The sequence below is a fragment of the Monodon monoceros genome, unplaced genomic scaffold (genome assembly GCF_005190385.1).
Source record: "Monodon monoceros isolate NGI ecotype Baffin Bay Population unplaced genomic scaffold, NGI_Narwhal_1 Super_Scaffold_11, whole genome shotgun sequence".
Classification (NCBI taxonomy): domain Eukaryota; kingdom Metazoa; phylum Chordata; class Mammalia; order Artiodactyla; family Monodontidae; genus Monodon; species Monodon monoceros.
In genome coordinates, this window is record NW_021703767.1 from 47,200,944 (window position 1) to 47,225,496 (window position 24,553).

Here is a 24,553-nt window from a genome sequence, read left to right on the forward strand (position 1 = left end):
GAACTGAAAGCAGGGATGCAAACAGTTATTTGTACATTCCTGTTCATAGCAACATTATTCACGATATCTAAAAGGTGGAAGCAACCCAAATGTCCTTTGATGGATGAATGGATAAACAAAATGTGGTATATACATACAATGGAATATTATTCAGCCTTCAAAAAGAAGGAAATTATGCTACACGCTACAACATGGATGATCCTGGAGGGCATTATGCTAAGAGAAATAAGCCAATAACAAAAGGACAAATATTGTATGATTCCACTTATATGAGACACCTAGAGAAGTCAAATTCATAGAGACAGAAAACAGAAGGGTGATTTCCAGGTGCTGGGTGCAGGGGGAGGAAGGGATGAGGAATTATTGCTCAATGGGTATAGGGTTTGATTTGCAAGATGAAAAGAGTTCTGGACATGGATGGTGGTGATGGTTGCAAAGTAATGCGAATGTCCTTAATGCCACTGAACTGTACACTTACAAATGGTTAAGATGGTAAACTTTATGTTTTGTGTATTTTACTGTAATTTATAAAAATAATCTAAAAAATAAAAAAACTAGAGGGAAAATATCTGTTAACAGGACCAACCCATGATGTAGGACGTAACTGAAAATGACCTCCGGCAGCCGCCCTTACTCCACGTTCACCAGTGTTCACCAAATGGGTAAGGAGTCTAAGCCGTACCACAGCAGTGGTCCAGAAACTGCAAGTCCCAGCCTCTCCCAGGGAAGTTCTGCAGACCACTGTGGGGCTGCCACCTACTGCACCTCCTCTACTTCAGTGGATATGACCTTCTAGGGAGCTTAAGACCCAGCTGCTTGAGGCAGACAGTCCACCTTCACCTTGTGACTCCAAAGGACAAACTAGAATGAGTTTCCTTTCTTCTTCAAGGCTAAACATGCAATCGCCATATCAATTTTCTGGTTCCAAAGGTGAAGTTAAAGATCAGGTGTTTCTTCTTCTAAATGATCTTTAGAGCTCGTACGTATTCAAGATTTGAACTTTTTTTTAAAGTAAGTTTTACTTTAGCCACCTGACCTCACCAGGCCCTGTGGGAAGAAAGATGGAAAATTCACTGCAACTCTAGGCAGGGTACCCCGCGGCCCACAGGAGACAGGAAGTAAGCATGGCTTCTAAAACTTGCAGGTTCCCAAAGAACAAGTTCTCCCTCTTGTGGCCAGAGGAGAAACAACAGCTTCACAAGCAGGTTTTTTTCTTACATGAGAAAAGTGGGCCAGGAATTCACTTCTGAGGATAGAGCGTGGATGGTTTGTCTCTGCTCCACGACGTCTAGGGCTACAACTGGAGGAGAATCAACACCTGGGGCCTGTAATCATCTGGAAGCATCTTCATTTATGGGTCTGCCTGTTGATGCTGGCTGTCAGCAGGGACCTCAGCTGAGCTGTGGGCCAGTATACCTACATATGTCCTTTTCACGTGGTTCCTCTGTGTGGCCTACCTTGGGCTTTCTCATTGTATCACACCTGGATTCCAAGTGAGCATCCCAAGGGAGCAAGGTGGAAATGCATAGAATTTTTAAGATTGCGCCTCAGAGGTCACAGAATATCCTTCCTACCATATTCTATCAGCGGAGGTGACAAATGCTTGCCCAGATTCACAGAGAGGGAAGCAGACCCCACCACACAACAGAAGGAGTGTCAAGGTCACATTGTAAGAAGAGTATGTGGGATGGGAGACATTTGTGGCCATCTCTGAAAAACACAACCTGCAGTATGTCTACCTGGATATTCAGGGTCTCATCCATAGTGCATACTCACTAGCGGACCTGGACATGGGACACGAAGATCCACACACTTTTGCTCACTCCCTAGTTCCCTGCAAATGCTTCTTCCCAGACCTCTTTGCTATTGAACTATAAATATTATATCTTCCAGGCCCTTGACCCACTCAACCACACAATTCACTATTGCTCAAGACTCTGTATTTATCCTTAGCTCAGACTATTTCTCTCTCCATTCGAAGGAGGTAATTAAATGTACATCTTGAAGCTCTGCCCACTAGAAGGATTCTCCTCACACTGTCCTCTAGGGCCCCCCCCTGAGTGGGACTGTAGTGCAGTAGCAGTCCATTTTTAGCTCTACTAACATATCAAGCCTGAACCAGTCATGAATATTTCCTCTAACATCATCAGCTGGTCACAGGGACACCTCATGAAGCCATAGGTGTGAGTGAGGAATACAAGACACAGAGATCTTTACCTCCTGTTCATGTAATTACTTATGACTTCTGGACCTGCTTAGATGTGATCCCATATGTATCATTTCTATTTTTCAGTGGGTTGCTGCTGTGGGCACCCAACCTTACAAAACCCAGGTCTAAAAGGGCAGCTCTGATAATATAATCATTTGATGCTCCATTGTCAAATGCTCAGTTTCTGCTAGAACTTAGTATCATGCCAGTAGCTGCTTTTTGAATGGTTTGGCTACTGAAGGTATGGCCTTACTCTAAAACCCTAGGAATTTCTGAAGGTCATGGTGAACAATAATAAGCAACGAAAAGACTTGGGTCAAAGGAAATTTGTGAATTATTCTCAAAGTACAATTTCTGGCCTGACACTTTTCAAGAAGCAATCTCATCACTACACCCTTTGCCCTGGGTTTATTAAACAGCCATCTCAAATAGCAAAATAAATAAATAAACAAAACCCTATGAGTTTGTGCTGTGATTCCCCTTTCAGGTCCTGCCAGACTCCACACAGCATCATCAACTCTCACCTAGCACCTTGGAATCTGCCACGTCATTATGAACTAAGGGGAAGAGCAGGTTGTGTCACAGCCTGGACCCACTGCCAAGGCTTCTCTTCTTTTGACCCTACTCAAAACTGGCAGCCTTTTGACTCAACTGATAAGTGACTTAGAGCAGTATTTCTAAGTGTGGCATAGGCTAGCTGTAAAATCTAAACAGGTGCACCAAATACTGTTCTCTATTTCTTGCATAGGTAGTAGGTGGTAGGAGATGAAAGATGCAATAACTTCTCCTTTCCCTTGAAGGGGATACCAGGCATGCCTCATATATCCAGACTTCTAAAAACATGATCAATGTGGGCATGCCTCATATATCCAGACTTCTAAAAACATGATCAATGTTGCAGGGCCCTGAATATTTATGATTTATCTCTCACACTTTGGCATGTATGTATTTTCCTAGGGCATCCACAGTACTGGCCATTTCCTGCTCCCCAGATCCAATTAATACTATATCACCAATAAAATGGTTCAAAGTGATGTTTTGAGGAAGAGTTCAAATAATCATAGTCCTTATGAACTATATTATGACAAATATCAGGACAGTTAACCAGCCTTGAGAGTGTTCATAGGAAAATATTCACAACTTTGAGTGAATATGAACTCAATTTTTCCCAAGTGAAGGCAAACTGCTTTTGACATTTTTTCCTGATACGAATCAAATACAATACATTTGCCAAAGCAAGTGCTAGAGGCTGTCTTGATTGGTTCAACCAAAGATATAACACCTGGTACATCCTCTATGCTTAAAGATACCATGTGATTAAATTTACAGCAGTCCACCATCATTTGCCATGGTCCATCTGGCTTTGGAGGACCATACTAGTAAACCAAACCCCTTGCAGCCTTTAAGTCTTTTAGGTTGGCATTAATCTCTGCAACTTCACTAGAATGAGATAGTGCTTCTAATTTACTATCTTTGAAAGGACTGGGGAAAGGGAAGGCACTTTCAGGGGCTTCCACATGACCCTTCCTACCTTAAAGGTTCTTACTTTATTGGTCAGAGGATCAATGTGATGGTCCTACCAGCTGCTAAGTACATCCATCTCAATTACGCACTCAGCAACTGGAGATATGACCATAAGTTGATGAACCCATTGAAGCCACCATGAAACAGATTTAGGCCAGGACTCTGTCACCTGGTCCCTGTATGCCCCACTCTAACGGGGGTTATGGTGGCAGTTTGGATTCCCTGTGTCAATGTAGTTACCCTGTATCCAACAGCCCTTGAAAGAGCTAGGTATTTCCCATTTCTACAGTGGACAATTACTCTGAAAAATGGCCATAGTTTCCTTTGGAAAAGGTATGAGTACATATTGTATATACTGGTTGTGTTGCAGACAACTTCCTCAGGGGGATCCAGATTCCCTTTAATCAATGGATTCTTAAGTTTGAGAATTGGTTCATATCTGGAAAAATGTCCAAAGATCATGCTTTTCCATTTTGGCAGTTAAAAATCTGCCTTCTGCTTACCAGCTCTTGATTTTGTTGTTGTTGCTATATAAGTCAATTAATACCCTCATTAGCTTTCTATCTTGCCCCTAGGAACTCATGGTCTGTGGAACACCACAGATCCCCTACATTTCAAGGATCCCTGACCACTGATTAAATTCACTTTGCTTCCGATGGTTCAGTGCTGCCAACTGCTTTCACTATTCTGGAATTCTATCATATTCACGGACACTCGGGCATCTCCTACTGTCACCTCTGGCCTACACAGGACAGTCACCATTGAGTCTCTCAACTAAGTCAGTGCCCACACACTACTGCAATCTTATGGTGAAAGAATTGTCCTCTGGGCCCTCCCAGGGAAGAGAGTCAGCTGGTAGGTTCTCTGGTCTCACATAATAAATCCATTCTAAAGTCCACTGCTGAGTCTCCCGACCCTTTCCTTAATAATCTGCCAAGGCAGTCCGTATGTTTCCATCTCATTTACTATAGGTTACCATTGTGTCTAAGTTTTAAGATGCCATCCCCACAGGATGTTAGGACTTCACAGGACATTAAATCATTGGCCACTGGGGAGTGTCTCCATATCAATAACCTCTCTCCTACCCAGCTTCACACACTGCTGGTCCAATACTCTCAAGATCCATTACCTTAAGAAATTCGTGGTTCCTGCTGAATATATCATATATATATATACACACACACATACAGATATATGTGTATATATACATACACACACACACACACACACACATATATATATACCTGTAGTCTTTCTTGTAAATAAATCATTTTCTCCTATAATAGGGGCTGTACTTTCCACTCTGTCTATGCTGAGAACTAACTCTAGTTATTGGTGAAGAAGCAATGAGAGGAGGTGAGGGCTCAAATATCATCTTGTGAGGCAACTGACTACAGTGAGGCCTTGAATGGTCTCCAGGTAATACGAGGCTATTTTCCTCCAGCAAGGGAGAAAGGGCCAGTTCTGTCAGCCCAGAAGGCTCAAGAATCTGGAAGTTCAGGAACCTCAAGGACATCTACCCAAATGTCTCCATCTCAGTCTCAGTCTCTCCTTCCCTTTGAGGACTTGACTTGACCATAGGTAACGTATCGGTCTGTGCAGTCAATCTCTTTGTAGCTCTGCTACCCTTTTGATCAAATTTTGACCTGAATTTATAGCACAGTATGGTCTCTGGTTGCAGAAGGGCCTCTTTTAAGCACTGCTAGGAAGGACTTCTGGTTTTCTCAGCATATTTGGAATTGATAATAACCAGCCAACTCCACAATCTTTAAAATTACAATTGCCCCATATCTTTCCAGTGTTAAAGCTATTGCACAAGCCAGCATTTCCCCTTCCACCTGTACGTCATTCTAATCTACCACAGGTGAGTGATTGTGTTTTAGTTATTGTGATGTTACAGTACACCAGAAGTTTTTACCATTCTTCTTATCATTACCAATTATGTCCTTGTTACCATCTGATCAGTGAGTAAATTGATTTCTAAGTTTTATCTTGAGGGTCTGCTTTCTAGGGTATTTCCAGTACCAACTCTTAATTTAGGTTGCTTCTAAAGCAGACCTTGAGACTAGGACTTGGGTGCAGGTATATTATTTGGGAGGTGATCTCAGGAAGCACAAGTGAGAGACTGGGGAAAGGAGACATGAAAAACAGAAAAGGCAATAAAGTGTCCATCTGGGGACCCTTTAAAAAACTGTGTGAAACATATTCAGAATTGTGCCACCAAAGGACAGAGAATCTGGGGCATTATCTACTAACACCTGTTCCCTTTTGGTTGAGGGTTGCCCTTGGGAGCATTAACTGCATTGATTCTTGGGCTGAGCAAGCTCCCATGGTGCCAGAGAAGCAGACGGTAGGGGTGCTCAGGGAGGGAAGTTGTCAGCATGATGGAAATAGTCTACCACAGGTACAAAGAAGCTCAGATATGGGCCAAGGGAAAATGGAGCAGGGCATCAATGGTATTGCTTCAAAGTCATAATGGAAGAAGACGACAGTATGATTAAAAGGGCATTGTCTCTGCCCCCTGGCTCCTGACGCAGAACTCCTAAATTCCTTGGAATTTCCTGAGTGGTAGGAGTCTTTTTTTCTGATAAGGTGCCACTTGGTGGGCTTCTGGACAGGGGCTGGTCACAGGAAACACCAAGCCATGATTAAAAGCTTGGAACTTTCAGCTCACTCCCCATCCTCCAAGAAGCGCAGAGGGGCTGGAGACAGATAATGATGAATCATGCCTATATATTGAAGCCTCCATAAAAATTCCAAAAGTATAGGGTTCAGAGAGCTTCCAGGCTGGTGAACAGATCCATATGTCAGGAATGCCACACTCCAACTCCATGGAAACAGAAGTTCCTGTGATTGAGACCCTTCTGTACCTTACGCTATGCATCTCTTCATCTTGCTGTTCATCTGTATTCTTTATATAATAAACTGGTAAATATAAGTATTTCTCTGAGTTCTATAAACTATTCTAGTAAACGACTGAACCCAAGGAGGGAGTCCATGAGAACCTCTGATTTATAGCTGGTAGGTCAGAAGCATAGGTGACAACTGGGGACTTGTGACCGGCATCTGAGGTGGTTGGAATCCAGGGCCAATAGGAAGACTGATCCTGGGATAAGATCAGGACAGTGGGAAAGTGAACTCACATGGGAAAGTAGTAAGACTGTCTGGCAGCTTTGAATGTCATTTGAGATAAAGGGTCATTATTTGGAATTCTTAATGAGTTCTTAATGAATAGCACTTAACTTTAATGAAAATTTCTCTTTTGTGTAAGTGGATCTTTTCTCTTATATTTTAAATTATACAAATAACGTGTTATTTGATACCACAAAAATATATGTAACATACCTATAAGTTATAAAGCATAATACTTAAATGCACATCCACTCTATCTGAATTAGAACTTTGCCAATAATTTACATTTACCTTTGTTCTTCCTAATCCCATCTCCCTGACCACTCCCCTCCCCCACCAATCCATATCATTTTTATTTTTTTTTTTTGCCTCACCACACTGTGAGGCTTGTGAGACTCTAGTTCCCCGACCAGGGTTGAACCTGGGCCCTCCGCAGTGAGAGCATGGAGACCTAATCACTGGACCACCAGGGAATTCCCCCATCCTGAATTTCATGCTTACCAGTCTCTTACCTTAAAATCACATATGAATTTTTTTGCCTGAATTTTTTTTAGTTTTCTTTGTATCTGAACTTTACAAAATGGTATCTGAGACTTGGCTTTTTTATTTTTATTTTTTGCTTGGCTTTTAAAAATTAACCATTATATTTCCAAAGTATATCCATGTTATTATGTATGTTCATTCATTTACTCTGCTTAATTGTGCGGTTATATTGTAATTTAGTTATCCATTTTCCTATATAAAACATTTGGGTTGTTTCCAAATTTTTGCTATTATTAACAGTGCTGCTGTGAATATTCTTTTATAATTTCCTGGTACACATATGCAAGAGTTTCCCAAATGTATATAGTTAGGAGTGGAAATTGCTGGATCATAAGGTGTGTATGTTGACCTTTACAAGATTTTGCCATATTGCTTTTCTAAGTGGTTATACCAATTTACACTCACAGCAATAATGTTTAAGAGTTCCTACTGACACACATATTCTCCAGAATTTGGTACGGCCAGACTTCTTAATTTTGTCAATTTACTGAATGAAAAACAGTATCTCATTGTAGTCTTTTTTGTATTTCTCAGATTAATAATGAGACAGAACATCTTTTCATATGCTTATTGGTCATGGCACTTCCTCCTCCTCATTGGTATTTCTTATCTAACTTTTCAGTCAACCACCATAATTTCTGCCATCTACATTTCCTCATGAAAGACACATTACTTTCAATGATTACAGATTATTTTACATTTGGCATATTTATATAGCTAATATCTTCCCTTTTAGAGCGTTTAGGACATACTGATAAAGTCTTATCAGTAATGCATTTATAAGCCACCTATTAGTTGGGTGGGTTTTGGATAATTTTCACATTTGGCTAATCTTATCCTCATCAGATTAAGAGTCCCGGTTGTTTCTGAGAATGTATCCTCATCATTAGTTTAGACCTTCATCCTTACAAGTTGTAGCTCCTCTACTTGAGTTGGTGAAATCTGGAAGGCGGGATCGTATCCTACTCATCTTTAAACCAGTATTCCAATTACAGTGACAGGCACATCACGTGTATTTAATGCATTTTCGTATGATTTTCACCTCATGACTCTCCTGAAAAGTATGGTCCACACACTTAGTTTACCGCTGGCCCCTGCCCTCGGCGCCCAGCGGGTTTTCCCTGCCCACCTCTGCCACTTGAGGGAGTGAGACAAGCACCGTAGGTCGCTTACCTATACTTGGGCAGCAACGGGCTCCCTTCTTTTTCCCTTGTTTCACAAAACCAGGTGTGTGTGGGGTGGGGGGCGCAGTCGAAGAGAGTGCGGGGAAGTCGACTATAAACTCTCCGTACTTCTCGGGTCTGTCCGTTGGCAAGCCCTTCTGGACCAGTCAACATTTACTTTCCTCATATCGTATAAAAAGAAAAGTACCCTCATCTACAAGAAAGGTCCAAAATTCATGGTCATGACTTGTGCACGTTTTTTTATAGAGCAAACTGTAAAAACACACCGACGCCCAAACACTAACACACAGACGAAAACACACCCACGTGCTATGGTCTTCTCCCGCGACTCAAGGCCTTTGAAACTGAACAGAGGAAAACTGTCTTAGCATTTGGTCTCCCACTTTCGACAATATCTATTCGGCAAAAATAAAACCTAAACAAAATGTTTTAAAGGTAGCACTTAAAAAAATGATACACTCTTTCTGCTTACGTGTCTTCCTTTCTTTCGGCTTTTGTGGGGGTTTACTTTAAGTCTCCAGACTGATCCTGCCCATCCGCACTGATGTAGAAACTGCGAACAGTTAGACGCAGCTGCCGGGGAGGCGAGGCGGAGGTTATGACGTCATCGCCGCGGGGCGGAGGCGACAGTGTCTGAGGAGAGGCTGAGCGTGTTGCGACGCCGGCAGCCCTTCTCTGAAGCAGCGCAAGTCACGGCCAGCGCCCGCTCCTCCCTGGTGGTCGGGCCACGTCGAGTCCCGCGTGGAGATGGCAGACGATCTTGGAGACGAGTGGTGGAAGACCCAGCCGGCAGGAGCAGCCAGCAGCCCAGGTACCGACTCTGCCCGCGCTCCTGCGGGTCCTCCCCCACCCCACAGCCTTCCGTGCGCCTCAGCCCGGGCCGGCGCTGCCTCTGGCCGTCGCCGCTCTCTGCCTCGCGGTAGTGCACACCGCCGTGGGGTGCACGCGAGCGTCGCGGAGCAAGTGAAGCAAGAGATATACTAACACGTGAAACAGACAAGTGTGACAGTAACTCATACCTGCCCTCTAGTCAGGAAGGACCCTTTTCCAAGCTATTTTTTGTTTGTCCTTATTTCTTAACAGATAAGACAGTTTTCGCGGAGACAGGGAGTTTGGGCTTAGCGGTTAAGGGTTAACTCCTGGGTTAGGTTCAGACTGCTTCTGTTCAACTCGCGACTCCAGCCTTTTAATACTGTTTAGCCTCCTTTTCCTCATCTGTAAAATAAGCGTAATAATGCCAATTTCATAAGATTGTCGTGAAGATAATACAAATGATGCACTTTAGCACAGTGCTTGGTACATAATATGTGAGCAGTAAATAAAAGCTTTAGTTTTTCTTGCTATCGTTAGCAGCAGCAGCAGCAGCATATCATCTTCATATCGTTTGGACTTTTAGAGCCTGAAGGAGACTTGGAGATCCGCTTGGATTCACCCATTTGACAGATGAGGAACATGAAACCTAAAGATATCAAATAACATGACAAGTTCACATAGCTAGTTGGTGTCAGAAACGAGAGTAGAATTCAGTTAACACAGTTCAGACAATGTTTCTTATGCTACGTGTACCTACTGCCAATGCAGTGAATATTTTATCCTTGAGTAGATAGTGTTAAATAACTCCTCACCACAGGCTGGCCTTGAACTTTTCAAGTCTCATGGCTTAATATACAATTGTTTTTTTAAAATCATTCTTCAGAGTCTGCCTCTCTTCTTTACTAGATTCTAAGATTTTTTTATGGTAAAACCAAAGCCTGATTCATGTCTGTAGAGTCCACAGGACCCTGCACATGATTGACAGTTGATACATATTTGCTGCAATCATTAGTATTGAAATGTGAGTTGAGAAATAGCCATTGAAAACAACGAACATTGTTTCAATGCTGTACTACAGCATTGTTTCCAGAAGGGCAGGCTTCAGATACAAACAGAGCAGATGGCATTTTTCAAAAGGTTGCCAGTATAATACTTCATTGATTAAACTTCTGACTCTTTTGAGGCTTTGTTTTTAGCAAATGTATGCTTGTGCTTGAAGGCACAAATACCTTTTTTTGCAGGCTGTGGTATTTCACGTTTCCTTTAATAGCCCCTGCCCCCCATAACTGAGGTGTTAAAAACTATATTTTATGGTATGATTCAAGGATAAACGCCAATTAAGAAACAGTCAAAAATTTTTGGAGTGGTGAAGGGGATCTTAATTCTTGGTTCTAGTCCTGTTTCTTGCCCTCACCAGCTATGTGTCTCTCAAGTTAGTCACCCTTTGGAAACAAAGAAATTAACATGTATTGAGTATCTACTATGTGCCAGACGTTTTCATAAATATGAATTCATTTAATCTTCATAACATTCTTAAATGGTAAGCGTTTTAATTTAATCTTCATAACATGCCTAAAAGGTAAGCATTACCTTCATATTTAAATGAGAAGCAGAAAAGTTAATTGTTCTTAGGAACACACAGCAAGGGAGAGATCTGAGAAGAGGTTAGTCAAGAGCACCTGACTTTCAAAGTCACACTTTTCCCACTATTACTGTGTGGCTTCTCTGGTCCTCAGTGTCATAGTCTGTGAAGTGAGGGATCCTTAGAGATCATCTTTTTAAGGGTTTTACCAACCAAGAGTTTTAAATGTTGAATCTAGTTAGAACTATAAAGTGCTACAGCCTCTTTCATCTAAGTTGCCAGGATTCCCATCAAGATACGTTGGAGTCCCTAGGATCACCCCACTTCTTAGGTTCCTTCTAGCTGTAAGATTGAGGTTTGAAAATTGCTAACATTAAATTTATCAATGGCCTTTGCTTTGTTAACTGCTTTGAATATAGGTGAGTGTATAAGCTTCCTTGAGATCTGCTTGATTGATTATTTACCAGTGATTTGTTTAAATAATCTGAATAATGTTTCTAATTCAGAAGAAATCACAGCTGCACCAATTCAGGTTTTCTGATCCTACCTATGTTAATAGAGAAAGATCAGCCTAAAATATGTGAATTATATACTGTTTTGAAAGTCAGAGGAGAAATAGTGCCTTAAGTCAGAGAAAGGAAAGATAGTTGTAGTAATGCCTTTACTCCTGTCGTGTGTTACGCTACTTGCCTATAAAAGTAAACATCTTTCCTTATTACCTGTTTCCAGTTAGTGCTTATGGTGGTGAGGTGATGGAGCATTTAGTCATTTATTCAGCAGTCTATATCTATCTACAACAAAGGCTTAACATCTGTGGTTATGAATTCTTGTGCACGTTTTCTAAGAGTAAACTGTACAAACACACAGATGCCCAAACACCGACACACACTGTGTATGATATTTATCCAGCTCTCTATCTATTGTCAAGGAATTGAACTATGTTTTTGCGGTTTTCATGACTTCTTAGATGAGGTATGTAACTCTGAGACTCTTACTAAAGCTCTTGATCTACATATGACCCTTTTTGCATATATCTTATGGCTTTTCAAAACCTGTCGTTTTTCTACAGGCATTCCTTATTTTATTGCACTTCACTTTATTGTGCTTCACAGATACTGCATTTTTTTTTAAACAAGTAAAGGTTTGTCATGACTCTGCATTGGTTAGCATTTTTTAGCAATAAATTATTTTTTAAGTAAGGTATGTACTCTTTTTATATGTAATGCTATTGCACAATTAATAGAGTACAGTATAGTGAAACATAACTTTTATATGCACTGGGAAACCAAAAAATTCATGACTTGCTTTATTGTGATACTCACTTTATTGTGTCTGGAACCGAACCTAAGTATCTCCGAGGTATGCCTGTATTAGAATCCTGCATTGTACTGGAGTCCAACATGGTACCTGGCACTTAGTTGGTGTTTGGTAGATATTAACTGAATTAGTGAATGCATTTTACAGGACTTTTGGTGATCGTATACACAGGTAGATATATAATTTCTCATCCAGTCTAGACACTTTTGAGAGCGGAAGGCCATGCTCTTAGAATTTTGCTGGGGCAGTCCGCTTGAGATGTCTGGTCACCCTGTTGGTGTCATCATTGGTGGTGATTGGAGTCATGGCCCAGGGTAAGACAACTGAGAATTTCCTCTGCTGAGGTGTGTACAGCACAGTATGCCTCAGGCAACAGAGCCTAGGAATCATCTAATGGTATCTAATATTTCGTTTCACTTCATTTCACTTATTTCCTTATTCCCTGCCTACCTTAAGAAATTATTTGATAATAATATATAATACTGCATGTATGGTAGTAAACAATGCATGCAGTAGAATCATAATTGCAAAGCATTAGTGCTAATGCACCAGGTGCAATGCCTGAGATTTCATGTAGTTGACCAAACTGGGCACTTTCTCAGTGTGAAGCTGAATGTTTATTCACGTCATGGTTTTCGTGACTTATGGAGCAGAGCCGAGAGTTTCTGCTGTTGGAAGTGGTCAGTTGGTCATTCACTTACTAAAGAGAACACCGATTGTTTTCCCTTTTTATTCCAATAATATGCCTATTAAATTACCAAGTCAAGTGTCCAGTAGGCAGCTGGGTATAGAGTCTGGAGCTCCAGGGTTGGAGCTGGAGATAACGAATTTAGGAATTACCGGCACATATATAGCTTACTTTTTTATATATAAATTTATTTATTTTATTTATTTATTTTTGGCTGCGTTGGGTCTTCGTTGCTGCACATGGGCTTTCTCTAGTTGCGGTGAGTAGGGGCTACTCTTCATTGCTGTGCGCAGGCTTCTCATTGTGGTGGCTTCTCTTGCTGTGGAGCACGGGCTCCAGGCGCGTGGGCTTCAGTAGTTGTGGCTTGCGGGCTCTAGAGCACAGGCTCAGTAGTTGTGGCGCATGGGCTTAGTTGCTCCACGGCATGTGGGATCTTCCCGTGTCCCCTGCATTGGCAGATGGATTCTTAAACGCTGTGCCACCAGGGAAGTCCCTATAGCTTACTTTTAAATAGGATGTTTTTAGCAATCTGCAAAACTCTTTGCCTCCACTTCTTTTGAGGAGGGTTTTTCATATGCTCCCCTAGCTTATTCTGAATCTTTGATGCCATCTCTTACCAAGAATCTAACTAGAAAACTGAAGTGTGAAGACACTTCTGTGTGCAGTGCCTGGAAATTGCAGGTAACAATACTAATTTGCATTTGTTAAGTGGTCACTCTGTGCCAGATACTTTTTTGATTGCTTTACATGTACTGGTTCATTTAATCTTTATAAGTATACCATGATCTAGGTACAGTTATCTCCATTTTTTAGATGAGGAAATTGAGGCACCAAGTGGTTTAGTGATTTGCCCAGTGTTATTCAGTTGGTAAGTAGAGAGGCTGAGATTCATAGACAGGCAGTCAGAAACCAGTCTGTGTACTTAAATTTCTCAAAGTTAATTATTCTAATTATCAATGATAAGCATCTCATCTCTAAAATAATAATCCTTTATCAGTTTAAAGAGGCTCATACTTTATAAACCTTTTGTTTAGATACATCATTGTTATCAAATTGTCTATTAACTCTTAGTCTCCCAAAGTGTACTCTTCTAAAGAACGCTGATTACTCTGAGATACAAATAAGAAGGTTGTACCATTGGACTTTGAGAACAATCTCTTCCCAGGAACTCATACTTGGTCCTAGAGCTCAAGGCTCACATACCTGGCTGTCTTCTTGATGTCTATACTTATTTGATGAGAATGTCAAATGTAAATGAGGCCCAACTCCTGAATTTTTCCCCAAATCTGCTTTTTCTCCAGACTTCCCTATCTCAGTAAATTAAATCACCAACTGCCCAATTTCACAAAGGCCTAGGCATGTTCTGATTTATTCATTTATTTAGTTCCTTCACCCTTTACATCTGATCTATCAAGTTTTGTCTCTGCCTCCAAAACATATCCTGAATCTTTTTTCCTTTTTTATTTTTGCTTGTTTGTTTTTTTTTGTTTACACCATCAGAGTACATGCTGCCATCTTCTTGCCTAAACCTCTGCGGTAAACTTCTAACAGGGCTCCCAATTTCCATCTTGTCCCTCTGTGCTTCAGTCAGCAGACAAATTGATCGATCAGATCACATTCCTGCTTAAACCTGTCACTGGCTTCCCTCCAACACACAGAATAAAACCTAGACTGCTTACCATGGTTGGTATCTGCTGGAACTTACTGACTCCCCTCTAGTTTATGCTGTCCCAGCCACACCAGCCTTCATTGGGTGCCTCAACAGGCCAAGCTCATTCTGTCTCAGCCTTTTGCAATAGCTGTTCCTTTTCCTTTCTGGGCTGTCCTTCTGAATTTTGAATGGTTGGCCTTTTCTTGACATTAAGACCTAAGTTCAAACACACCTAAGTTCCTGTTCAGCAAGTGTAGAGTAGCTATCTACTTACATTATCATGTTGCAGTATTTCTCATCAGAGCACTTATCACCAAATATTATTTCCCTTATTAAATTATTACAGTCTCCCCACACTAATATGTAAGCACCATATGAGCAGAGGTTTGTTTATCTTGTTCTTTGCTGTATCCTTTGGGCCTATAGTAGTATCTGGGTACTTAGAAGGCACTCATTAAGGATTTGTTCATTAAGTAATTAATTGTTAATATTTCACAGCCACATCTTGGAGACTTTAACATAGGACTTCTGCGTCTAAAGAAACTTGGTCCACTGGAAGAGTTGTCAAAATCCTGCTTAGGCTTTTGACGGACTTGGCAGATGTTGCTTTTCTTTTTCTAAAAATACATTAGAAATCTGTGTTTTATAACTGTGTTTACTATCATTTTATTCTAACCATATTTGGGTTTAGTTTTGAAATTATATATTTGAAAGAACAGCAGTCTTTTGCTTTGTAAATGAGCTAATAATTCCTACTGGTGACAGCTTTTGTCACCTAGGATCAGTGTGATTGTTCATTTTGTTTGAGATTGCTGATGTAAGCATTGTAAATATTTTTGTTGTAATATCATTTTATCCTTAAAAATCACATCACTTTATCTATGCTGAATTCCTTCTGGAAACGGTGAAGTTGGGGAACACCTTGGATTTTTTAAACCTGAATAACTTAAGTTTTGGGTTTTTTTTTTCCTTTTTTCACACCAGAGTTTCCTTTTCTCACATCTATAGGCAGCCATGAGTAGTAGATGTTGTAAAGCATTGCCTCTACATATAAAATTCAGACTTGGAATATTTACAGTAGTTGTTGATAACATACAACAGAGGATCAACTTCAGAGCATGTTGTTTTCGAAATCATTTATTGAACTCTCATGCTTGGCTCTCTTTTAAACATTGTAATAGAGTTAGAGGGAAAAACATAATCTGTTTATGGGCTTTATACATTGATGTGGTTCATCAAAATGCAAATGATATTCTTTTAAGACAGATGCTTAAGGGCAAAAAACAGGTAGGATAAATTTTAAAAGGTGAGAAGAAGGAAAGAGGAGAGGGATAGGTGCAACATTTTTGTTCTGTACTTGAAGACTGTGTAACAAAGACCAAGTTTTACTTTACTTTATACAATTTCTATAATTCTTGCAATTGATTAAACAAGTGGTTCTTGACAACAATTATGAACCTTTAAAGGTACAAATTTATACATCTTTCTTTAAATAGCATGTACAGTAGCTCTGCTGTCTTAGAAAATACCAGGAATTTGGAAGGCCTAGAAATAGTTCCATTTCCCCCTCAGATTCAACATTAACACATTACATTATTTTGTGGCACAAATCCTTTCTTATCTGATGTTCTTTAGTTGAACACTTTAGGGCTTTCATAGAAGTATACATTTTACTAAATATCTCACAAACAGCTTGAAATATAGTTTCCCCATTTTCATCAGCTTTCATAGAATTCTTAATTGCATTCTTAAATTGCTAGCATTGCTTTTAAAAAGTAGTTGATTAAGGGGCTTCCCTGGTGGCGCAGTGGTTGAGAGTCCGCCTGCCGATGCAGGGGACACGGGTTCATGCCCCGGTCCGGGAGGATCCCACATGCCGCGGAGCGGCTGGGCCTGTGAGCCAGGGCCGCTGGGCCTGCGCGTCCGGAGCCTGTGCTCCGCAGCGGGAGAGGCCGCGGCAGTGAGAGGCCCATGTACCGCAAAAAAAAAAAAAAAAATTAGTTGATTAAGCTCTTAAGCTCTTGAGCTCCTTGTTAGTCTAGTTCACACTAGACCAGAGGTCAGGAAACTTTTTTTGTAAAAGGCCAGGTAGTAAATATTTTAGGCTTTCTTGGCCAATGTCACAGCTACTCAACTCTGCTATTGTAGCATAAGAAATGATCAGATAATAAATATGTAAACAAATGAATATGGCTGTGTTCCAATAGAACTTTATCTATAGACAATGGAATTTGAATTTCATGTAATTTTCATCTCACAAAATATTCTTCTTTTGATTTTTTTTTCTATTTAAAGATGTAAAAACTATTCTTAACTTGCAGGACATACAAAAAGACAGTGGGCTGAATTTGGCCTGTGGGGCCTTTACATTTATAGACCCCTGCCCCAGACTCAGTGTCAGACCCCAAGAGTTATGTCACATGTCCTCAAAAGCAGGAATTTGAAACACATCCCAGAGAGAATTACTCCATTACATCAGTTACTCCATTACTCAGTCCAGAATTATCAGTTATGTGTGAGATCAGTCACTTTCCTGTTACAATCAGATACTTTATTCTAAAAAGTTGCAAGGAGATTAGTTCAGAAATCATTGAAGCTAAATAAATGAACAGCTGAGGAAAGATTCCAGCATACAAAATCATACAAAAATTAAAATTTTTGTTACAATTTGAATGTGTTTTTGCTCACTTGGATTTTTATCTGCTTCCTTTTAAAAATTTAACTTAATAAAATCACTATAGATTATTAGGATAGCTTCTTTTATTTTTATCTTTGGAGGAATCACATTTCTGCAGAAACCGGATTATGTTCAGGAGGCAGAATTCTTTATATTTTGGTTGTGTTATAGGTCAAACACCATTTTGTTGAACTTATCCCAGGTCTAAGTTGTTTATGCATTTTTATTGCACTACATATTGCTTTAAAATAAGCATAGTTTTTGTTAGGATAGATTGTGTTATTTTAAACACTTTTGTCTCAATGGGATTAGAACTGTGTTACCATCTAAAGATAGGTTTCTGCTGCTTTCCATAGAAGTGTAGCTATTTTCCTATCCTTTTTTTAGTTATTTGTACAATATCTTGTCTTTCTTATCTTGCTTGCTCTTGAACTTATGCCAGCTTAGCATGAAAATGTACTTTAGGGAGTCTCTTAACATAACAGAAAACAATTTTGAAACCTCTAACGTAAAATATATTTTGTGTTCATCTTCAAGGTAAAACATTCCCAGGGTATTGAGTCTTTCTAGGAGTACTGTTGGTGCTTGTTTTTCCTGTTTTGTTTCATGGTTTTCTTCAGTCTATTTGGGTTCCACCCTAGGAGGTTCAGTGTTTTTCCTTTGCATTAGCATAATTATCAGTGTTGAATGTTACCCAGCATATCTGCTTTTCCTGACCCTATCATATACCATTGCGATCTCTTAGCACCTTTTCTCACTTATGTCTTGACTGAATGGCCCTTCTCTCCCTCATTCACTCATTCTCTGTTCGCTGAATATTACCTGTTAATGTCAGGCATAGCCCTAAGCCCCCTACACATTTTCCCACTGCACCATCCACCCGTTACTGCCCTGCACTTCCTTCTGAACCGTCTCTCTTGTATCATTTTCATGTCAGAGGGTCATCATCTTTTTTTGTAGTCCACTCCTTCCATTCTCTTACTGCTTTCATTTAACTTAGACTTTTCCACTTCGGGTTTTTAATTCACCCAACCTCCTCACCTTCTCTCTGTGCCATTTCCTGATCATCCCTCTCTTTGGCTTGTATAGCTCAATGCTCCCCAGGCTTCCAGCTCCTTCTCCTCCTCCTTGAAATTGAAGTGGGTCCCAGGGACATTTGTATAGTGACATCAATGCATTGAATTGGGCTTGGCTGGATGAATGCGAAGAATGGCAGTTCCTTTGCTCCTGCTCTGCTGACTTCATCCCAGGACAGCCAGCTAAAGCACTGTCCTTAACCAGCAGGATTTCCTCCAGGATCATGCATCCAGTTCTTAGTGCCGAATCACAGAAAACCTTGGGTCGTGCTCTTCGTAGAATGTATTTATTTTTTCTGACTGAAGCTTTGTGAGATACAACTGTCTCCCATGTCAAATATGCCTTATTTGTCTTAAAATATCATTGTGTTACTCTATCCACGCTAAATTACAGACACATGTTTCCCTTGATTCAGTGAGTTTTTAGTGTGAAGAAAAGGACTACTTTAGTTTACTGCCAGGGAACTGAGCCCCGCCTTGTAGATGACTGGTTGAATTCAGTTTTCGTAGTTGACGTACTCATGGATGATGAGAACTGGGAGGGACCTGAAGAATTATTCAGTTTTTCTGTTTTACATACTAGAAACTCAAGGCTTAGACTAATGAACACCAAGCTCAGTGTCAAATGAGTGAAAAACTGGAATTGGAATTTGAGTCTCCTGATCCCAAGCTTTTTTTGAACCAACTGAGTTTTCAATAGTGTTGATTCAGATGTGATTAAAGAATGTCCATTGAGATGATAAATTGTCTTTTTTTTAAACATCCAAGACCGTGATTCATATCTCCCTAAAAGATCTTAGTATTAGTGACCTTTGACTCTCAGATGTCCTGATTACTATAGAAAGCAATGATACCAATCTAAACTGGTTTGCTTTACAAGCCTAGCAATGGGATTCCATGGCCTGTATATACAGGAGGGGCAACTTACTAGGGAAAGTGGGACAGAAGACTATGTGCCAGCAGCCAAGTGTGCACACTACACCAGCATTTATCAGGTAGGCCACACAAAGGACGTGTTCGGCTGTTACTCATTTTTGTTGTTCCTTTCTTCCTTGTAACTAAGAAGTACCACTTGTTTTTTCCCTCCTGGTCATAAAGAAGTCATATTTTTAGAACTTAAAGTATGATTTTAATTGTCCTGCCATTTTGATGGAAATAATCTGACTTTCTTGAAGCAGAATAGGAATCCTTGATACCACATCTTCTTGGCAAAGTTCTGTGGAATGAATTACTTCTGGGTTCACCAGAAAACTTTTGAACTGTTCTAATGAATTCAGTCCTATTCCTGGCTAATGATAGTCCAACTTTGGGTTGGATTACAAGTAGGATGATGAGTTGGGAGGATTTGGGGTGTGTGTCTGGGCCTGTGATTGTGTGTATATGCATATACATATATAGTTAAAGTAATTGCAGATGTCCTGCTCTTTCAGGATGATATTCACCAGGTCCAGCAACCTGTGAATGAACCAGCCGTCTGTCTGTTTGCTGTTTCACCATTTCCTGGAGAGACGGCCCTTCATCTTTGTCCTTCCATACTAGTAACACCAGCTTTCCAGATATTTCTGTAGGTGAATGTATCCAGGCAGTACATTTGCATGACTTACCTTTTCGTTCCCATGTGGAGAAAAGTATTTGAGGTGACAGTCCTTATGATGTGTAGCTTCCCACAGCCAGTCTTATCCATAGGCCCTGGGAGAACTTTAGGGGAAAGCTTAGCAATGCCTGTAGATTTTGGTTTAGGGATCCGTGTTGGGATTCTCTGCTTGCATACCTCCTTGATCTTGAATTAAACAGAAAAACAGAAGGTGGTTAATGGTACAGTTGGTGGAGAAACAGACATGTTCAGGACATAGAGTCAGCTTGGAGATTTTGGCTTCTTTGAAAACACTAGGTTCTAGGGACACATCAGACTGTCAGGTTGAAGAAAGAAAATTCAGTTAAACAATTCTGCCAACATGAGTTAAGTGTGTGCTGTGTGCAAGGCCCTCTAGTGTAGATAATGTTAGATAATACAAAGATAAATAGGTTATGTTTCTTGCTTTTTGGCAATCATAGCGTAGTGGGAGATAAACAAGAAAAGTGTCCCAAATTCATCTCAAAGGGTAATGAGATTGCCAGAGAAAGGTTAATTTCAACTGAGGGATCTAAGAGAGCTTTGCTGAGAAAGTAACATTTGTCTTGGGCCTCCAAAGACTTTTAGGATTTTTAACAGCAGGAATGGGAGAGCATTGCAGAGTAAAGGAATACTTTTGGCAATGTCCCTGGGGTAGGAAGTTGGATACAGTTGAGAGATGGAATGACTTTAAATTAGGTTGTATTTGAGAAGCAGAATGGGAATGTAGACTGGGGCTAGATAGGGAAAATTGTATCTGATTCTATAGACAGTGTGTGTGTAGTAGGGGGATAGTAAGGACTTAGGTTGGGGGGAGGCACATTATGGAGGTAGAATTGTATTAATATTTGTCCACAGTTAGCCTATGAGGGTTGAGAGAGGAATCACAGATAGGTTGAGTGATCTGGACTGGGAAAGTGGGCTGTAGAGTGTGAAAGAGTAAAGACTTGATTTACTTCATATTTGCTTAGAAATATACTCTTATTTTCATTTATTTAGGAAAAATATACTTGGATAAGAATACTTGTTAGTAAAGAGATGGGAAAAGGTCTCTGCTAACTGTAATTCTCATTATAATCCACAATGATGATGGGGATGATGATTTCCCCCTCTTTTGCTGGATCGTCCTTTCCTTGCTGTGAGCTCAAAAATAGAAATCTTTTAAAAATGCATTATAGTTTTCATCATAGATTCTAATACTGTTCTTGTGGAAACCCTTCTTATATTGCTTTTCATTCTATAGAAATTTGTTTCCACATTTTTTTTGTACTGATAAAGTACAGTAAAGCCCCTTGGTCTCTTTATGTAAACATTCACTTATTTTAAATGCCCCCTAACTATTATAGCAATCATATTTAGATTTTCAAATAAACACTACACAGAATTGGCTAAAAAATGTGAGTCCTTCAATAAAGGATAGACTATATGGGGAATATGCTTTCTTTTGGTACAGTCTTCTCTATGCCTAGGCACTAGGAGCGTTTTAGGCTTTAGTGTTCTTACTGACTTTTTTTTTTTTTTTTTTTTGCGGTACGCGGGGCTCTCACTGTTGTGGCCTCTCCCGCGCAGGCTCAGTGGCCATGGCTCATGGGCCCAGCCGCTCCGCGGCATGTGGGATCTTCCCGGACAGGGGCACGAACCCGCGTCCCCTGCATCGGCAGGCAGACTCTCAACCACTGTGCCACCAGGGAAGCCCTGATATATTTTTTTTTATACTTAATCCTAAACATAGCAAATGAGATACTGATACTCTGATATTATTCTCCTGCCAGGAAATAATCAGAGATGTAGGCAAGGCTCTTTGTTTTAGCATTATTTATAACAATGAAAACTGGACACAGTTTAAGGCTCTAACAGTCAGGATAGAGTAAATGAATTACACTATAATCACATGAAAATATCATGCTGTCTTTAAACAATTATGCTTTTCAAGATATGGGAAAGTATTTATTCAGAAATGTTAAAAGCAGGATTTAAAACTGTATACATACTTTATGTATATTTGAAGAGAAAATACTAGGAGAAAATATACCAGTGCTATCAGTGTTTAACTCTGGGTAATGGAGTAATAGTGCTTTTTATTTTTCTTATATCTTCTGTATTCTCCACATTTTCTAAAATAAGTATACAATTTAAAAAAGCAACACTAAGTTATATTAAGGCATAAAAAAGGAAGGAAATACTTCACAGATCAGGACATTTCTATGAACATCTGCGTATTGTGCAAACCATGAATAAGTAGCAGCTGCACTTGAAATCATAATTCAAGTCAGCTGATCTTGTAACCACAGCATTAATAATAGCCTTTACAAGATAGGTTTCAGTGATGTCCTTTAACTTTGTCAGGCTTTAGACTGGTTGTCCTATTTAGTGTACAAAAACCTATGATGGGATCCTACTTAAATTGTAGATTCCTGGGCCTTACCTCTAGAAACTGTAATTCATTTGTCTATGAATGCACCCAGGAATCCACATTTTTAATAAACCCTCAGGGTGGTTTATCTGATACAGGTGGTCAGCCTGACATACTTTGATAAACACTGCCATAGTTGAAGCTCATTTAGATGTAAACTTTAAGGTCTTTTCTAACCCAGAACTCTGACCTGCCTGGGTGTGGGAGGTTCAACACTGTGGAAGGCCAGGGTTTCATGGCCCAGTGGTCCTAGATGCTCATCAGAACCACCTGTGGGGCTTTTAAAACACTGCGATGCCCAGATCCCATCTCAGAATCTACTGACTCAGATTGTCTAGGAATGTGGTATGAGTACCACAGGTTATTCAGAACTGAAATCTGTCCAGTAAACTAACTGATATGGAACACAATATTGATGGGGCTTTTTTCTTATAAGCTGTACTGATATGTGTTGGTGAAGACAGTATGGCTTGGAATGGTGGTCATTGGTAGGGTCAGCTGCCTGAAAGTTATTGGGCTCCCATTGTTTCTACACCATTGATGGCTGCAAGTTGATTTTGGTTTTCTTGATAACTCTTGATGTCACTACATAGTTTTTACCTCTAGATGGCAGCAAAGACTAGTTATATTATTAGGACAACTCAAAATGTCATTCTCAAATCTTTGGAAAAAAATGATGCTATTTTTGTTTTCTTCTATGAATTTTATACTTGGACATGTTTCAGTAAATGAGGTATAGAGCTTTAAAATGTGTCATCTCTTGGATCATTTTTTAGAACACTATGTCAAATAGCTCCAAGAAAGTTATCCAAATTTGGAGTGCATATTGCAAGAGGAATCCGTGCATATGCCTCTTTTAAGACCACACAGTGAATGTTCTACTCAAGAGTTGGAGGCTCTTGGGTTTCATCAGAAAGCAGATGTCTTGGAGGAGATTAAGCATGTTGGAAAGCTCATTCATAGAAGAAAAGTTTTTTGGGGTTTTTTTTTGTTTTGTTTTGTTTTTAATGTTTAACTCAGTTCAACATGGAGATTGGGATTTGGAATGGATTACAGGTCTGAAAGATGATGAGTTTATTGAGGCAAAGGCCTTGCTTTTATTTAGGGAACAATAGAGAGAAAAGGAGTATTCATTAAATTCTTTAAATGTTGGCTTGTTTGGTCTATAGGTTCTTAAAAGAGCGGAGCTATCTGTGAGACTCTGTGGTTATAGCAAGTCATTAGATGTCAGTGAGCCTTAGTGACCAAAAGAATTATAGAGAGGTGAAAATGTTTTATTCAAAATCTTAATTCTATAACCCAGTTTCTACTTGATCCTTGTGCTCCTTCACGTTATCATGGAGGGCAAACATCAGAACAATATCAGCATTTAATGAGGAAGCTGTCAGATCCTAGTTATACAGTTGGAGTCAGGATGTTTCCTTTTCTCTAAATGAGATTAATTTTGTAAGTGCTTTGAACCTTTTTGGAGATGTATTGGCAACATATTGTGTAAGAAAGCTGTGTTCCCTCAGGAATGTTCCTGACTCCAGGGACTGCAGGGCCTCTCATTACACCTTTAGCTCTAAGGGTCGAAAGGCTCAAGGCTCCCGAAGACGGTGGGTCATTTTCATTTGTGGTCATTGGGGTGGTGCAGGGAGGGGGCGGATTCAGGGCTGCCTGACTCCCTTAGGGACCCAGCTGTGGAATGCTTGGTCAAGGCCGTGTGTTATCAGAATAGCAGTGCTTTGTATTTTTGTTTTTCTCTGTTTAGTGGGAAAGTACATAAGTAATGATGATGGATATGGTGATGAAAAGGAGGAAATGCTAAATTGAGAAAAAAAATCTTTGAAATATTATTGTCTTCTTTTGTCTTTTGTATTATTTGGTAAATCACTGCTAACTTATTAATTTTTTTATTTTTTTAAAGGAAACAACAGGTAATGAATCTGGCAGATAGCCTAGAGTTTCATATGCTGCTTTGGCTTTTTTCTCTTGATCTTCTCAGAACTTCCTCATTATACAATAAAACTTTATCACTAAAGATTTTACAGTTTTATATGGCAGGGGGTCCTTCAAAAGGAAACTCTGTAGTTTCATTAGCTTATTCTCACTAACCTCTTGTGAGAGAACATTTGGTTTTAAATAGAGCT

The 24,553-nt window shown here is 39.9% G+C and overlaps 1 protein-coding gene across 3 annotated transcripts in view; it reads left to right on the forward strand.

Moving 5' to 3' along the window:
- Nucleotides 1-9,192: 9,192 nt before the first annotated feature.
- CMSS1 (cms1 ribosomal small subunit homolog) overlaps nucleotides 9,193-24,553 on the forward strand; it is a 381,357-nt gene continuing 365,996 nt past the window's right edge. The window contains exon 1 of one of the 3 annotated variants that reach the window (XM_029215234.1): nucleotides 9,193-9,403. In XM_029215234.1, coding sequence (XP_029071067.1) covers nucleotides 9,340-9,403 — 64 coding nt within the window. In that variant the 5' untranslated portion in view covers nucleotides 9,193-9,339. The remainder of the gene's footprint in view (nucleotides 9,404-24,553) is intronic. The other 2 variants (XM_029215235.1, XM_029215236.1) reach the window with 2 other exon arrangements.